This window comes from Aphelocoma coerulescens, chromosome 1A (assembly GCF_041296385.1).
Source record: "Aphelocoma coerulescens isolate FSJ_1873_10779 chromosome 1A, UR_Acoe_1.0, whole genome shotgun sequence".
Classification (NCBI taxonomy): domain Eukaryota; kingdom Metazoa; phylum Chordata; class Aves; order Passeriformes; family Corvidae; genus Aphelocoma; species Aphelocoma coerulescens.
In genome coordinates, this window is record NC_091014.1 from 22,568,783 (window position 1) to 22,586,770 (window position 17,988).

General features: G+C 43.5%; 1 protein-coding gene across 1 annotated transcript; it reads left to right on the forward strand.

The window, feature by feature from the left end:
- The first annotated feature begins 2,888 nt into the window (after positions 1 to 2,888).
- Positions 2,889 to 16,904, forward strand: GPR37 (G protein-coupled receptor 37). Its single transcript, XM_068996214.1, has 2 exons — positions 2,889 to 3,698; positions 15,111 to 16,904. The coding sequence occupies exons 1-2, from the start codon at positions 2,988 to 2,990 to the stop codon at positions 15,927 to 15,929; spliced, it is 1,530 nt and encodes a 509-aa protein (XP_068852315.1). The 5' UTR covers positions 2,889 to 2,987; the 3' UTR covers positions 15,930 to 16,904.
- Positions 16,905 to 17,988: the final 1,084 nt, after the last annotated feature.

Genomic DNA, 17,988 nt, shown 5'->3' on the forward strand with positions numbered 1-17,988 from the left:
GCCAAAACATGTACAACTTCTTTAGCAGTGTTGTGAAAGCCTGAATGAACTGTAGGTTGTATCAGAAAATAACGGAGTAGGAGCTTTATCCTAAAGGAAGATCTTATCATAAGAAGTAACAGAATTATTTGAAAGACATGGGACAAATGCACCATCGGCCCCAAAAAACCACACAGTGAACTCCTCCCCTAAAAAAAACCAAAAAAACAACAACTCATAAATTATATACTCTGCAGCAAAATTTCAATTAAATATTTGGGACCAAAAATATTTGAAAAATGCAATTTTCAGGCACTAACTTTCATTATTTAACAGGGCAGCAATAGTGAACAGGGGACTATCATAATGGCAAATCAACTGTTTTTAAAGCCAGCAAAAGATCTTTTTAGACTGGCTGAATACAATCGACACAATCCAGATTTTCTGAATGTGCTGTTCTTGGCAAGAAACAAAATACTTAATGAAGCAAAAGAAATGTGACAAAGAGAATAGTTTATAAGACTTTTCCTTCTGTTCAGAAATAGCTTCTCTCCATTATAAAGCAGGTGAAATGCTGACACTGGAAAACTTATGTACATCTCAGTTCTTATCTCACCATTAAAGGATCAGTGATGTCAACCAAACACTGCTTAACCTTCTTCTTCATGATCCATATTTCTTGCAGAAGTATGTAGAAGGGCAGTATGTCTGCTAGCTCCTGTCTGCTCCTTTCACATAAAAGCCAGCAGCAATAATCCCCAGTACCCTTTAAGAACAAGCAGTGAATTTATCATATCTGTTTGTAATGCCCTTTGGGACTCTTCAGGAAGAAAGGCACTGTAAATGTAAGCTCATTATCATCATTAACTCCTTTTATACACCAGCTGAGCTCAGAAGGAACAAATGGGAGAAAAAAATGTAAGGGAAGAAAAGGTTAAATGTATTTGCCATTCTCTTCTTTTCCTGGTAGGTTTTAACATTTCCTAGTTAGTTTTTAACATTCATAGACAACTTTATTGGATTAAATTTATTATTTATTAGGAAGTCTTAAAATTATTTTGGTCATTTTTCTCCATGAGATTATATTTATATTGCTAAGGAAGAAGAAAATGGCTTGACTTGGATTTAGGGACATGCAACACAGCAGTGCCTAACTTATTACGCACTCCCGTAAGCTTAGAAACGTCTCAAGGTCTCCACAGTTACACCTCACCTACATGCGTGAGAGAATGGTTTGAGAAAAGGAAAAACTTTCTGTTTGTCTTGTTTGTGTTTTCTGGGTAAGAGTCATGGACATTTTTCAAGGAAAAATAGCACATCACCTTCTCAAACTGCTTTATGGGAAAAGTATTAAACTTTTAAACTAGTTGGACATAATTTGCACAAAAGCTCTAAAAAAAGGCAACTGGCAGGGGTGATGGAGAATTCTTACGGGCAATTATAATTTTATATAGTTACTGCATCCCCATTCGGCAAGCTGTCACCTGCATGAAAAAAAATCAGAGAAACAAGAACTATGAAGTTTATCTGACTGTACAAATGCAAGAAAGAAAACCATACACAAATGTGCCCAGCAGGAAAGAAATCCTTGGAGACGCTTCTGATGCTATCCCACTGCGGGATGAAGTGTGAACACCACCATCTCCTTCGCTCAGCCTGCTGCTTCGTTTTGCGCTCTCCCAGGGGAACACGCGCCCGTCCGCGGCCTCTGCCCCCGCAGCAAGGTGCCCTCACGGCTCCTCCGCCGCCCCGGTGCCCGCAGCTTCCCCCACCGCCTCCCACCCACCCTGCGCCTCCCCGGGCGGCGGTTCGTGCCGGGGCGAGACTCTCGGTACCAGAGCAGGGCGCTTTGCTCGCCCGTCGCTTCCCTCGGCCCCGCTGGCACCCGCGGCCCGTGGAGGGCAGCGAGACGCTGAGAGCGGGGCGCGCCACTGGGCTGCGGAGAGCCGGCGGCGGGGAAGCGCCAGCAAGAGCCGCATCCCTGCCCGCGGCCGGATCGCCGCAAGGAGAGCTCTGGGGGCCGGCGGGGAGCGCAGGACCCGGCCCGGCCCCACACCCGCCCCTCGCCCCGGCTCCCCCGGCGGGCGGTGCCTCGGCCCCGCGGCGCCGCCGGGCGGCGCTTGCGCACTGCGGCCGCCGCGCCGCTCGCCCGCCTCTCCGGCGCGCCCCGAGAGCCGCGGCGGAGCCGGTCCGAGCCCGGAGAGCCGCACCGCGCTGAGGGGGGCCGCGGCCGCGGGGAGCCGGCAGCAGGAGCAGAGCCCGCCGTAGACCAGCCCCTGCCTGCCCGGGGGACCGTGGCTGCCGCCTCGCTTCTCCTGGTGCTCGCACGACTCGGGAGGCAGAAGCAGTCCCGGGGGGTCCGTCCCGGGGCTCTGCCCGCCCGGCGCCGGTAGCGTCTTTGCCGCCCCGGCCGTGCTCGCCGTCCCTTGCCCCCGTGCAAGCGCTTGGGGGTGCAGTGATCGATCCCGTCAAGAGTTTTGCAAAGCTCTGAAACACCCTGAGCTGCGCGCAGCAACCTGTGTTCTCCGAGGTGCTGGAGATGAGGAGTTAGTGTTCGCGACCGCCCGGCGAGGGGAGGTGTCTTCCTCAAGGGACCTTTCCTAACCCGTAGAGCCACTGGCTGCCCACGGCGGCGGGAGGACGCAAATGGGCAGCACGAGACCGGTGCGGCTGCTGGCGAGGAGGCAGCGGTCCCGGGAAAGGGCGGAGCGCCGCGGGGGGGTTCTCCCGGCACTGCACTTGCTACATTAACTCGGCGCGTCGGAGACGGCGACACAACTTTCCGGGTCTGCCCCGGGCTTCGGCGACAAGAGCCTCCTCGCTGCTCCGCTCGTCGCGCCCCCAGAGCCGGCCGCTGTCCGCGGCGGACTCCCGGCGGCAGCGGCGTCGCGGCTGCTCCTGACCCGGTCCCCGGGAGCCGGGCGGGCATGTCTCCCGCTCCCAGCCCCGCCGAGCGAGGCGGCCGCCGGGTCTGAAGGAGAGCGGGTGAGCCCCGCCGCCTCCCGGCCATGCGGCCCCTCCGCGCTCCCCTCGCCCTGCTCTGCCAGGTGCTGGGCGCGTGGGCTGCCTGCGCCCTGGCCCCGGACCCCGTCGCAGCCTCTGGGCCCCCGGCGCCCCCGCAGCGTGCCCGCTCGCCGCCAGCCCCGCCGCCCCTCGCCCCGGGCCGGCGGGCGGCCGCGGCGCTCCCCGGGCGCGGAGCCCTCCCTCGTGGGGCCGACGCCGCACCCGGCGGAGCGGCGGGGCCGGGCGGCAGCTGCGCGCCCCGCGGGGCGGCGGGGGCCGGGCGGCGGCGAGCGCGGAGCAGCGAGCCCGGAGCCGGCGCGGCGGCGGGGAGGGGCGGGGCGGGCGGCCCCCGCTGGCTGCCCCTGAACGGCTCGGCCGGCGGCGAGGGCAGCGCCGGGGGCCGCGGGAACGCCACGGGGCGCCGCGCCCGGCTCCGCAACCCCTTCTACCCGCTGACCGAGGAGTCGTACGGCGCCTACGCCGTCATGTGCCTCTCCGTGGTGATCTTCGGCATCGGCATCATGGGCAACATGGCAGTGATGTGCATCGTCTGCCACAACTACTACATGCGGAGCATCTCCAACTCTCTGCTGGCCAACCTGGCCTTCTGGGACTTCCTCATCGTCTTCTTCTGCCTGCCGCTGGTCATCTTCCAGGAACTCACCAAGAAGTGGCTTCTAGAAGACTTCTCCTGCAAAATCGTCCCGTATATCGAGGTAACGGCCGTGGGTGGGGATACATGGACCCCGAGCTCCTGTCCCCGCCGCTTCCCCGCCGCAAGCCTGAGCCGTGTGCGGGACCGGCGCTGCCCGCCGTCACTGCTGCCGGCCCGGGGACGTCCGGGTTTACCGGGTGCTCTTGCGACGGAGCGGGGCCCCTTCACGGCCCCGCAGGGACCGGAGTCGGCAGTGGCCGCACCGGGTCCAGCGGCACCGGGATTTCTGTTGCTCCAGCTGAGTGCGACCGGCGCTTCCTGACACTCGCGCGACTTCTACCAAACTTTCCTTGTTCCCTGTGACCCTGAAAAGCAAGTGGTCCTCTCAGGATTAGATTTCAAGGTTTTTGCTTTGTTTTTTTATGGTAAAGTGAAGTTGAGTCGGGAAAGCTGATGAAGGGCTTGAGGGGATAGCTTGTAAGAAGGTGATTGTAAAAAGGACCATCCATGCGATATCTGGGCTCTTATATTTCAGTGCTCAGATCTCACGTTTATTTAGCTTTTTTATTTATTTTTTTTTTCCAAAGGCACCAGTTTCATTTAAACTGCAGCTTCTTGGCAGTTGTTCAGAGGCTGTCAAAGAAGCTCTCAGACCGCTGGCCACAGTCCTGCCGGCAGTGCTCAGGTTGTCCGCTTTATTTATTTACTGGAACTGAACACTGGGGCTTGCTGCTAGGGTGGTAGCCTGCAGTTCTGGCTGGCTCTCCTGTATTCCCGAAACCTTTTGTTCAACGTTATTCTGTAACTGAGAACTGAGGAAACAACTGGTGATTCTCTTGTCCAACGAACGAGCTATTAGAAAAAAACCCGAACAAACAAAAAAAGCAACCCCGTATCCCCCTCCCAAAGAACCCTCAAATACCCAACCTGTTACTAATACACAGAGTATCAGTTTCAGCAGCACGTTAGTAGACAGTAACACAGAATTAACTGTCAAATGATACTACGGTATTTTTAAGAAAGTGTCAAGAAAGATGTGTGACGTGTGTAGCCATAAAATTGTCACTGCTTCTTTCGTCTGTGATACGGTTTATTACTGGTGGTATTGAACAAAGGGTGGAGCTGTGCTACGCTTAGTTGAATTCTAGGCCAGTACTATACCACTACATTTGAAAAATTCAGAGTACACTTAAAGGATTTGCATTTAAGAAGACATGATGCAGTAAATATGTATTTATTGAGAAACTGATAGTGCTTGAATCCTTTAAAATTTCTGATATGGATTCTGGGGCTGCTTGTTAACCAATAAAATAAGTAGTAGTGTTTTGAAAGTAACCATTTCAATTAAAATAGATAGTGTAGTTTGTGTTTCAAGGACTTTCATGTGACATTTCATGCTTCCTAACCCTTTCTTGGTGCATCCACATACAAAATTGAAATAATTCTTTGTAATGTTGATTCTAATTAAAAATTAGTAGTTTAAATGATTTCCATGGCCACACTATTCCTCAAAATTAGTTGCTTATGCTTTGCAGCTTTGGGCACTAAAGAGTTTGTCAAACTGAAAGTAGTTTAGCTGAAGTGTAGTTGCTGAAGTTCTAAACTGAAATCCCGAAAAATATTCAGCTTCTGCTATACCCCATTAGAATCTAATGTTACCTTATATTTTCACTTTAAAGTTCTGTGGATGTCTAGAGTTGGTCTTATTCAAGAACTGGCACCAATCCAGTCAGGTTGAACCAGTAGCTTGATCCCTGTCTTAGGCTTAATTATTACTGGTGTCTAAAAGTAAAGCATTTTCTTTGTCCCTGAGGAAATATAATTAACTTAGATCTAAGGTATGAATATAAAGATGCATATCCTTAGGGTTCTCTGTTGCTCCCAGAATTGTATATTTTTTGTTCAGTGGTCATTAAATGTAGTACGTATGTAAAGTATATTCATCACCCTGAGAGGAGTAAGTAAAAGGCTGGGTTTCCCTCTCTGTAAACTGTAGCAATGAATGGCAGATACTGAACACAAGTGGATCATGACTCTCCACAGTTCACCTGGAGCCTGGAGAGAAGGACAGTCCTGTAAATCAGGATTTGACCCTGCTGAGGCAGAGAAGGCAGTTGGAGCAAAGGTTCACCGCTTTCCAGGTGTTGTTCTAACCTCACAGGCATTACACAGTGACACTGACACCACCAGGAGCAATGCAGATGTGGAGCATGTAATGGAATCCATCCTATGAGCAGCTGCTGCTCCCTGCTGTGTCAAGGATTGTTTACAGCAGTGCATTCATCTGACAGCTGAACAACACTGTCTTTTCCTTTGTAACTCACCTGGGCAGGCCCATCTCCTCACACAATGGGAAAGGGTGAAGTCTTCTTAGCTCCTTGAGAGGAAAGCTGTAGACAGCTATCTTCAGGAGAGGTTTCCAGACCTTCTTGGAATACAAATAGAGTCATTGTCCTGAAGATGGTCACATTTTAACCTGTTTTCTGCAAGTTTGCACAGTGTTTAGTTCTTTTAAGTGTCTCTTTATTCCATGCTTTTCATCTCTTTTTTTTTTTTTTTTTGCATATGCTGTTTAGAGAGCTACATATCTCACCCAGGTTTGTAGATCCAGAAATATTTCAAGCATCAAAAACCCTTATTGGCCCGAGTCTTCTGTCATACCAGCTTTTACTTTGAGAACTAGAGAATGGGATGTCTGATTATCCACACAAGTGATGCAGTGATCAGAGCACAGCATTTTAACATAATTCAAGCATGCTTTGTGTTGTTTGAAGGTTTCAAGTGATCCCAGGGAAATACCTTGAGTATTCTTAGTTCAGCCTCTTGTGGCCAATTGGTTTTTATTTGTGCTGTTTAATGGATATTGTGCAGAATTCCAGTTGTTGCCAGTGATAACACATATGCACACATGGTCTGGGGAAAATGCTTTATTATATCTTCCTGCACATTTGTATAGGTAAAGACTAGGCTTCTAGCAGTGGAATGTCTCCACAAATTTAATTTAAAGGGCAGTTTTCCCACACCTAATAAAGATCTTCTGTGACAAGTACATTAAGCAGTCATTTCAGCCATATATTGTATCACAGTACGGCCAGTTGTAACTACTAGTTTTGAATGTACTGAAAAGGAATTAAGAAGGGAATTAGAACAACTGATGCAGCTACTTTGCCTGTACGGATGTGTGAAGATGTGCTTCTCCTCTGCAATTTTAATACTCTACTCAATTTTTTTGCCACTTTTCTGCATGATTCAGAAGTCTGGCTTTTGGCATGCATGTCTGAAGTGTTCACCTGCACACTATGTCTTTCATATACTTTTGTCAGTATTACTCAGAATCAGGAGACATGGGATAAATGACAATACAACGACAATGACTTTAGCTAATTCCTGCTGATGTGGAATCCTTTTGGTTTTGTTTAAAGCACACACGGTCTTTTGAACAATATAGTTCCAGTTTCCCTACTTACAGATTTATGCTGGGCCTTAATAGAAAGAAATATGAATGTAGACAAAATCTGTACTGCTACTGTGCTTCTAAACACTTTACAACTGTTTGTCATGTGAAGTTGCATTGTTATAAGGCTGAAAGCCAATAATGAAGTGATTAAATAAATTGTTTAAGACCCAGAGCAACTTGCACAAGATGGCAAATGGATTCTGTAAGGTAGGACTAGAAACCTCCTTTTGGGCTTTAGAAGGAAGTTTGCTTGAGTTGTTGGCATTTTGCTCTTGGAGGTTACACTAGGAGCTTTATGTGTTTGAGGGGGTCATTGGAAGCAGGCATCACATTCTATGCCAACATATTGAATCAAGCTACTTCTAGCTGAGTAAGGATTTAGAATTGAGGAATGGTCTAGCATGAGGGTTTGCAGAGGCTGATTTACCATCCTGTGCAGTCCAGCACAGAGCAGGAAGTTGCCAAGGCCAGTGATGGTATGTAGCCCTGCATTCAGTGGTTGTAAACATGAGCCCCTCTGCCTTTCCCATACACCTCACAAAGAACAGAAGGACAAAGTCTGTGGTGTCCTCATCTGGACCATATCATGCATTTGAGACTGGTGTGATTCTGGAGCAGGTTGACAATAAAAGCCTTCGGAATCTGATGCCCAATTTCTGCGTGTGCTTTTGGCAGTGAATTTGTGGCATCACTCCTGTTTCTGGTGGGCAAGTTCCAGCTCAGGGAAGCTATCACAATTAGTATTCTTAGTGGAAAGCATTGATTTGGATTGAAATATGAATTACTGTCTTTCCCTGGAGCTGATCCTCCAGGGCAATTTGAGGTGAGGCTTTTTCCAATTTCTCTCTTTTACTTGACAGAGGTAAGTTAGAAGCACAGAGAAAGTGGCCATTCTCTGCCTCTTTCAAAGCTGTCAGAAGAGATCCCTATTTTAAGTTTCACTTTAGGGAAGCAAATACATTTTTTATGGGAGTTTGTAAAAGCTGTGTATTATCTGTCTTTTTTGTGTCTTTTGATGTGCAGCATTTTCTTTGTGTCTCTTCTTTGACTCTAGTCAGAGCTGTGCTCCTGAACCTCCAGTGAGTCCTCTGGGTTATAGGCAAAGACACTCAGAGATGTTTGCAGTTTCAAAGTTTCATCATGAGAGTTTTCTAGGGTAGTGGCTACATGTATCTTTAACTGAGCAGAATATCTTCAGTGCTTATCACACAATGAACAATTATTTAAAACAAAAGTGCTAATATATCTCTGCCCTTTAGGTATTAATGGCATGATGATAATAGCTGCCGTGTTGGTTGTTCTGTCAGTCTGTCTTTCCTCTGAAAATCCTGTCCTTAGGGTCTTCTAAGCTGTTGCTTTTGGCTAAACTTTGCCTGTGGCATTTCAGCATGGAAATGAATTTGTGTCAGAGTAGGTTTAAAATTGGGTCAGTAATATTTAAGTTACATATGTGTGGAGAGGAGAAGGCAGCATCTGTGATCCCAGCACCATTGACTCTGCTCTGAACACTGGCATGTGATTTCTCCATATGACGCAAAAGGAGGAAGAAGCAGATTTCTAGCAGTAGTTCCATATTGTTAATATTAAGGATTAGTGCAGGAGTCCCCTTGTGTAGTGTGATGAGAACTTGATCACCAGAGGAGAATGACACTTGTTTCTTTATTAAAAAACAAAAAAGAAAAAAAATTAAATTTACCGATATGGTAGCATGGTAGATTGCAAACAGGAAAATGAACAAACGTTAAATCCTTTTGTGTTTTGTGATATTTCCAACCCCTTGGATAAGCATGTGGTGTACTAATGAGTGTTTCCAGTGCCCTGGTAGTCTGTTGGCTTTCACTTCCAGCAGAACTCAAGAGCGGCGCATGGAAGTAGACTCTGATTCTGAACAGTATATCTTAGGACATACAGAAGAATAAATATCACATGAAGCATGTGTGCTCTGTGTCTCCTTGATGTGAATGTTGATAGTACTACAGAGGAAACAGCAGTATTGTACCTGTTATTCCATGTGTGTAGGACCACCTCCATGGTAGTAGATTTCAGAATTACCATCTTTTAGATAAGTGATGTAGATTTTTATTTGGGATGCCTAAGGTAATTGCTAATGTCAGAGTGGTACCCTGGCCCCAGATCTTCTTAGCCAGTGAATTATTCTTGCCACACCACAGTAGTGTTTTCACTGAGTGACTCTTTTCTATTTTAATGCATAAAGCCGTTAATGTTTAGTAGCACTTCTTGTAAGAAATACAGAAATATTTATTTATTTTCGTTCTTTCATGATAATGACTGTTTTTCTTAGTTTTGTTTTGGGTTGGTTTTTTGGGGGGTTTTGGGTTTTTTTTGGGGGGAGCGGAGTGGGGCTTTTTAATTAAAGGCATAGAATCTAGATAAATATTACATGATTGTTTGCAATGGGATGATCTTTTATTTTGCAGTAGACTGGTCTTATTACTGGGCTCTGTACTGTAAGTGTAGAGTAGCACAAAAAAAAAGTACTGCAATCTGTGCTAACTTTATTTATTTATCTTAGGCAAAACTGATAAATCTACAGGAGCCCCCCTGGTATGTTGCATTAGCATACTGAAGAGCTATGAAGTTTGATGTGCATGTAGAACAGCCATAAGAAAATTATAAACTATAATGGCTTGAAGAAAAAATTAATTACTTATATGCTATAACAGGAATGGATATAAAGAGTCATATATAGAGGGTATCAGTGATAGCTCAGAGGTGGCTTAGATAGTAGTCATCAACCTCTTCTGTAGTTCAGCTTTCCCATTACAATGGGAAAATGTTTTGAATACCTGTGAGAAAAGAGACAACTCTTAGTTAAATAAAAAATTTAAGTAATTTATTGAAAACAGAACAATTGAAAAATTACAGAAATTAGAAAAATATAAAAATTCGGGATCCTATGGCTCGATAGATGGTATGCCCCAGGAGTGCAGGGATCTGAGATCTTCTGGCTGAGACAGCACCGGACCTCAGGTAGAGAAAAGGACTTGCAGTGCTGGGCTGGCTTTTGGCTGGTCCAAAAGTCAGGAAAAAAAATTATTAAAGGCTCCTTAATAGGAGTAAGGCCTTTAATGCCCAGCACTGATGTCCACCACAGCTAGCCTGCAGAGGACACTCTCCTCTCGCCGCTCTCTGAACTTTTTGACACCTGTCTCATTGTTTTAAGTGCCTTTGCTCCGCCCCAGTCTGCCCACAGTCCACCCACAGCCCGCCCCTTCAGTTTAAAGTGATTGGTGCTTTCCCTTTGACAGATCATCTCCGTCCACCAATGGCTCATCCTTGTCAGAGGGGTGGTATCAGTTGAGATAAGGGTGCTAAAATGCCTTCATTAAAATTCAGGTTGCCATGGTCCTTGCCTACAGGGTAATGGCTATGGGGATAAAAGTAGCTGCTGGCTGTTAGAAACTGGGGTTTTTGGAGTTAGCCCTTGGACCAAAGTGCAAGTAAAAACACCTAAAAAAAATTAAAATACATCCAACACATCTTAAAACACTTGTAAAAGTATACAGTAAACACAGGAAAGATAACTCTTATGGTGTACAGGTGGTTTGAAGTTTGAAAAGGGAGCATAAGTTGGGGATTTTTAACTGGGGAATTTTTAACTGGGAATGGTGCAACTCTCAATAAACTACTTTGAACAATTGAAAACACTGATAATGGAACTTGATTTTTGTACCTGGGCTGATGGGTTAATTTTAACATTTAAAATATTTAACTCAGAATTAATTAATTAAAGCACTTAATATGCAAAGACCAAGCACAATTAGGGATTTCATGTATGACAATACCCATGTTGTATTGTAACAAAGGAAGGAAGAGTGCCATGTAGTTTTTAGAAACTCTTTGCTATCAACATAAAATATATTGTCTTAGAAAATTCAGCTTCAGCTGGTAGAAGCATCCACTTCTTATAGCACCTTTATTTTATCTTGTTCAATATTAACTTAGTCAACATTGTTTCCACTCACTTCTCCATCAGAATGGTCACTGTCATTTCCAGCCTGGAGTTGCTCTTAGCTAGATGATTTCCATTTTGTTACATTCACTTTCCTTTGACTTAAGTCTCAAAATAGATTTCTTTGTAGATAGCAGCAATATCACGTCTTGCTCTTTGTCTTACTGGATGGAGTGACCCAACCTCTCTTTTATATTCACTTACAGCATTTGATCTTTGTTGGTCTTTTCACCCAAGTCCCCTTTTCTGATTTTGTTTCTGGTTTTCATTACTGTTGACTAGAAATTAGTGGGAGAAAATTCAGTCTTATTTCCACAGCCATAACTCAGTGTAATACATCTGCACTGCTCTGCCGGTCAGCCAGAGGCTCTGCTCTGGGAGGTCAGGGCCAAGAGCTGTGGGACCACAGCCAGGAGAAGTAGGGCAGGCCAGGAAAGGCCTGGGAACATTTTGGTAATTGTTAGTTTGTGAAAGGGGAGCCAATATGTTGGAAGGATGGACAGGAGAACTGATGCAATTATGCTGAGCATTTCATGAGTTTGCTGTTGTTCTCTGTGGCCTCAGTTCCCCAAATCAGTTTTGACACAGTTAACTAATAGCTGGTGAGCTAATGATCAAAGGTTTATGCAGTGTCTTGAAGGGCCATCACAGTGCCCAGTCACCGTGTCAGTGCTTTTTAAAGAGCAACAGTATTTAAAGAGACTCTTTTGTAACAGTGTCTTCCTCTGTAGGTGTATGCTGTAGCTGGTAATCCCTACAACAGCAGTTCTCTGCCCGAATGGTGTGGGTATCTTCTCAAAGCAGGAGTTCCTTCACCACTTCTTCAAAGCAGATTGGTGGTCATTCAGTTAGAAATTTGGGGACTTTTCTGATTTCATATAGTAAGAGAAAGTTGTAAAATTCTGAATGTCTAGAGACTGCAGGAGAATCTTCAGAGGGACCATATGGAAATAAGCCAGATAACTAAATGATGATCAAAAACTACTGAGCCTGAGCTGCCCTCACCTTGCCTCATTTCTTGCCAGGTTGCTGGAATTAAGACTGCGACAGCATATCAGACACTCAGCTGTTACAAGAAGAGCACCATTAAACTCCATGGAGCCTTGCACCACTTTACGATTTGTTAATTTGTGCTTTACCTTCCCCCTGTCAAATCAATGATCTTAAGTCTGTAGTTATTTCAAGGCCATATAGCATGATAAAAGAAAACTTCTCTGAATTCTTTCACACTTTCAGCTTACCTCTAATTATTAGTATGACTGGTATGAAGAAGCACACCTGAACTGAAATTGTGTGAACATGCAGAATGCATGTCTCAGTTCTCACCTATGTAGGTTTTGAGCAGCACCCATTGATTTTGCTGGCTAGTACTCATAGTCTGCTGTGTGGGGTAAGTAATCCAACCCTTGAATTGCTCCACTGCATTTAAGCAAGTCAGCTGGAGTGAATCCATGATCATCTGCTTGAGTCTTCTTGTTTGTTTTTTGCAAGCTTTTCCAACACATCACTAACTCTGCTAATCTACAGAAAATAAGAAACTGTTGCCTGTTTCAGGGAGACACTGTCTTTGTTTAGCTCGTTTCATCAGTAAATCCACAGGAGGGTTTTCAAAGCCACCTTCCAGTATTCTTAGTTGTTTCCTCTTGCTCTATTTCCCTGTTTTAAGCCTCCAAGTTGTTGGTCAATTAATGTGACAGGAACCCCGTAGGTTATGTTTGTTCATGGCAGACATGTCTTCTTTCATTAGTCCAGCCCTAACAGCTGCGGAGTTTTAGTGTCTCGCCACTAAATGAAATGAAATGCTGAAGCAAAACAAGTGTGTGTGTTGTGGTGGGGGGAGACTCACATAAGAGCTGAAAGGGAAAATCTTAATGTACAAAAGCTCAGATTTTCTTCTGTTCTGCTGATTTTTATTTCAATCCCTATTAATTTCCAAATCTCAGTTTTTCTCCCTGTCTCTTATAATTGTATCGAGCTGAGTCCTGACTCTTCTGTTATTCATGTTGCATGTTAAGGCTAAAGGTTTTGCTGCCACTAAGAAATTTGAAGACTGCACACACATTTAAATGTTTTGGAAACAAAGTCGCTAATCTTGAATTAAAAAATCTGACTCTCAGCTGTGATACAGGAAAATTGTATTTCATTAGTGAAGTTTATCACTGTTCATTAAGATTTCCCTGTAATGATTTTTGTTTAAATTTATTTTTTCCTTAATTGTTTTTATTTTTTGCTGTATTTACCAAACTTTCTTTGTCAGACAATTTAACTTCCAAATCAATATATTTGCCTATTGAAAATGTTTACAGTACTGCCGTGTCATTAGTAAATATTTCTGCAAGTTAATTAGTAAGAGATTGCATCTTACTTATTGCATCTTTTAGGAAGCTGCTTCAAAGAATTCTCCAACCAAGCCAACATCTTACAGTTCTAATCCCAAGTGCCTAATATTTTTGAGTAATAGTCAATTTTAGCAATCTGATATGGCCATTAAATACTGAAGGCCAAAATTAATGATACATTTATAAAATTGTGCTACGTATCTTTGCAGAACTTTTTTCAGAGATGCATAAACACTATTATTTCAATATTATGGTGGAAATCAGAAAGCGTTTCTTAAAATCTGTCTATATGAAATTTAAATATAGCATTGCACATCAAATTTTGATAAGCAAAATTATAGTGAACTGCCTAATATTACTTTAGATTTCCCAGTTAATTGCACAGATATGGTTCATTCATGATAAAAGTTAGCATTCTTTACATTTATTAGGAATATTATTTAACTTAGGTTTTTTTCTTCTGCATCAACATATTTTCAGCATAACATAAGTATGCAAACCCAAGAAAATAAGTGAATTAAAATTCAACAGGGCACTTAATCTTTCTCCAATTAAAGTTAATGGGCGTCCTGCTTTAAATTTGAACTGAAGTTGAATTTATTGTTAATAGAATTAGGCCAAAATGTATATAGTCTTCTTGCAAATTTCTTCTAGGAAATTGAATTATAAACAGGATAAAATGATAGGAAATGATGTTTCATGACAGCACAAGATTTCTGTTCATGCACAGAATAATGATTATTAAAGCTAGAGAACATAAGCATTGCTCTGTACTTCTTCCTCACAGTATATAATTGACAGCTCTGTCTGATCCATCTTTAAATCATTTAAAGAATGAAACTTCTTCCATTTCTCCTGGCCTACAGTACCCTCTTCCACAGAATGTTTCCTATGAAATTAAGTCTGGGTCTTCCTTGAATTTTTTCTAGATGGAATACTGACTATAGGTTAATATAGAGCCTAACTACTATAGTGAAGGTTAATTTTGCACAGGCTGTGGAAGTCTGAGGATTTCAAATACAATTTCTTTGAATTCACGGTAGGGGATGACTTTATGTGCCTACATCTGATCAAAATTTCACTTAAAAGCCTAAGTCCACAAAAGTAGTTGTTGGATCCTTCTTAGTTCAGTAGATGCCTAATCCTCAGGGTTTCTGAGTGGTGTAGATATGGAAGGTTTAATGTTTTGATCCCCTGCATGCATGATGAACTTGTACTGTGGTCATTAGTTTGTACTTCTGCTGAAGGAAGCCTCTCCTATCTCTCCCCTTTTGATTTAAAATTCCAACCCCTGTGGTGGAACCAATCTTTCTGAAAAACACCCCTTAGAAAAAAAGTGAGGGAGGAAGCAGTTTAGTTTAAAATTTTAGTCAATTCCTCTATATTTTTTTTCCACTCAGTGTTGCACAGATGCTTGCTTGGATTTCCAGGAGAGGTTGACGCCAAGCTGGAATAAGAATTTGTAGGCGAAAAAATAGAAGCATGTACTCTTTTTGGAATGCATGCTGGATGATAGCTCAGCAGAGGAAGCTAAGTTCTGTCTGTGATGCTTCTTTTGATGGTGCTCAGCACCATGGTGTTCAACTGCTTCTCTTCCCCTCCGCCCCTTTTTTCTCATTTTGTTTTCCCTTTTCTCTGCTATGGTTTTTTTTTTCCTCCCCCAGACAGCACCTGTATTAACCTATTTCCTTTCCTCCTTCTCAGGTGGCCTCTCTGGGAGTCACCACATTCACACTGTGTGCTCTCTGCATTGACCGGTTTCGTGCGGCCACCAACGTGCAGATGTATTACGAGATGATCGAGAACTGCACCTCGACGACGGCCAAGCTGGCAGTCATCTGGGTGGGCGCCCTGCTGCTGGCCCTGCCTGAGGTGGTGCTACGCCAGCTGGCCAGGGAGGACCCCGAGTACAGCGGCAGCCCCCCCGGCGAGCGCTGCGTGGTGAAGATCTCCACGGCACTGCCCGACACCATCTACGTGCTGGCTCTCACTTACGATGGGGCACGGCTCTGGTGGTACTTCGGCTGCTATTTTTGTTTGCCTACCCTGTTCACTATTACCTGCTCCCTGGTGACAGCGAGGAAAATCAGGAGGGCAGAAAAAGCCTGCACAAGGGGGAACAAGCGACAAATTCAGCTAGAAAGTCAGATGAACTGCACAGTGGTGGCTTTGACCATTTTATACGGATTTTGCATCATTCCTGAAAACATTTGCAACATTGTGACTGCCTACATGTCCACAGGGGTCTCTCGACAGACTATGGACCTCCTCCATCTCATTAGTCAGTTCCTTTTGTTCTTTAAGTCCTGTGTTACCCCAGTTCTCCTGTTCTGTCTCTGTAAACCTTTCAGCCGGGCCTTTATGGAGTGTTGCTGTTGCTGCTGTGATGAGTGCATCCAGAAGTCTTCCACAGTGACGAGTGATGACAATGACAACGAGTACACCACAGAACTGGAGCTCTCCCCATTCAGTACCATCCGTCGTGAAATGTCGACTTTTGCCTCCGTGGGGACTCACTGTTAATTGACCTTAGGACTTTATTTCCTGTACCTTTTTCCTTTTTCTTTTTTTTACTTCATATTTTTCTTCTTGAAGCAAAATGCAGGAAAAAAAATTACTGTTAAAAACTACTTTTGAAACCAACCTGTATTAACAGTCATGCTTTGGAAAATAATTTGTTGGGTTACTAAAAGGAGAGAAAGAGAGAGAAGGAGAGCCAGCACTCAGTTTTAAATGATGAGATTTTGTATGGTGCTAGGATTTCATTGGCTGGGGAGGAGGATCCATATCAATCCACTTTTTAAAATTCTTTAGTATTTTTTTTGATAATCACTGTAAAATGATTATATAGACATTGTGGGCTTTGCAAGGTGTTTCATGTAAAAGATGTGGTGGAAAGTATTTGAAAGTAGTTTTAATCCAATTACTGTACACTATTTTGAGAGGACTTGGGCTTCAGAAAATTTATAAAGTAGCATAAAAATAAATGAGGTTTTATTCTTTAACTTGATTGTCAATCTGCATTTAACAAAGACACCTATGAGTAGTATTAAATTCCTTTAATAAGTAAAAAAATCTTTGCATATAATAATTTAGGTGGCCATATTTAATTAACATTTGGGTACTTACACTTGGAGGTTATAATTACAGTGTTTAAGGAAGATGGTTATAATGGTATTACGTTTGTAGGAATGGGCTTTTTTAATGTTATATTATGAAGGTTCAACGTGCCTCATTGAAAATTTTCTTCTTAACCTGCAGGTATACAAAATCTTGTGTTATTTTATACTTCTTACAAAGAAACACTCATTATCACTGAATTTTGTCTTGTGTGGTTTCAAAATCAAGATTCTTTTCAGAAAACACTATTGGTTTTACATTGAGTTTATGTCCTCAGTCTCTGTATATATAGCTCCTACTGGCTTCAGAGAGTCTTACTGCAGAGAAAGGCATTTTTTTGCCAGAGGGTTGCTGACAATAAATGTGAGGGACTGAAAAATGTGGAGAGTGAATTCCTTCTCTTTTAAAAGGTAAAAACACACTTGGACACTTGGGGCTTGACCCAGAGCCCGTGGCAGTCAATGGAAAGGTTTCCATCAATTTCAGAAAGCTTTGAATCAGACTGGCATCTCCTGTTTATTCTGGGATATGTATCATGAATATTAATCACAGGGGCTCTGTATACTGATTCAGAATCATGCTGCTCTCACAGAGACTGCTATTCACTAGCAGCTCACAGCTCTGAAGCTGGTTTTGAGAGCCACAGTGTGTTTTGCTGATGGCTTCTTGCTGTCCGCAGAGTTGTTAAAATGAGGGTAATGTCAACACTGCCAGCAACAGTGTGATATAGTAAAATCTAAAGTTGTTATAAGCAAGCCAGGTTGGAGACTGGGAAGTGCCTATCCTTATCAGCAGAGCTTATTTCCCCACTCTTGGCTGAAGTAGACATTCTGTTCTTGGCAGGCCAGCTGGCTCATATTTACACTGGGCTGAAGGGTAGACGCGCTGAGGAGCTGAATTTTTTATAGATAGCTTGTATTTTAATACTAATTAAATAAATAATGCAGCTATATTGAGCAGAAGGAAAATCTCATGCATTCATGCTTTGAAATTAACAGTGAATGTAACTATGTAGTCTTACCTTCGTCACGATACCTGCCTCTATTTATGTTAAAGAACTTGCTGTAACTTCTGGAAAGGACTCTATTTTTTGTTTGTAGATTCTAGACTTAGTATGTCTAATCTTGGTGTCTGCTGAGGCAAGCAATATTTCTTCTTTTTCTTTACCATTTTAACCTATGATAATTTCAACTGAGAAAAACAGTTGCAATTAATTAATATGCATATGAATCCAAACATATATGCACTTGAGTTCTTTTTCTGACTTTTGAATCAGATATTGGGCCCTAGCAAGGCAGTCTGCTTTAGCCACAGGCATTTGTTTCTGCTTAGAACTTGAGAAATTACCTAAGTTTTAAAAATCCTATTTAACATGTTCAATCACTTCTGAAGATGGGAACTGTCCCTTCCTTATAAAACCTTTCATTGGCTTGACTTTGCTTGATTTCATTCAATATAGTAT

Coding starts and splice junctions, on each gene's coding strand:
- GPR37 (XM_068996214.1), top strand. CDS start 2,988: ATGCGGCCCCTCCGCGCTCCCCTCGCCCTGCTCTGCCAGGTGCTGGGC. Junction 3,699..15,110: donor AAATCGTCCCGTATATCGAG/GTAACGGCCGTG, acceptor CCTCCTTCTCAG/GTGGCCTCTCTGGGAGTCAC.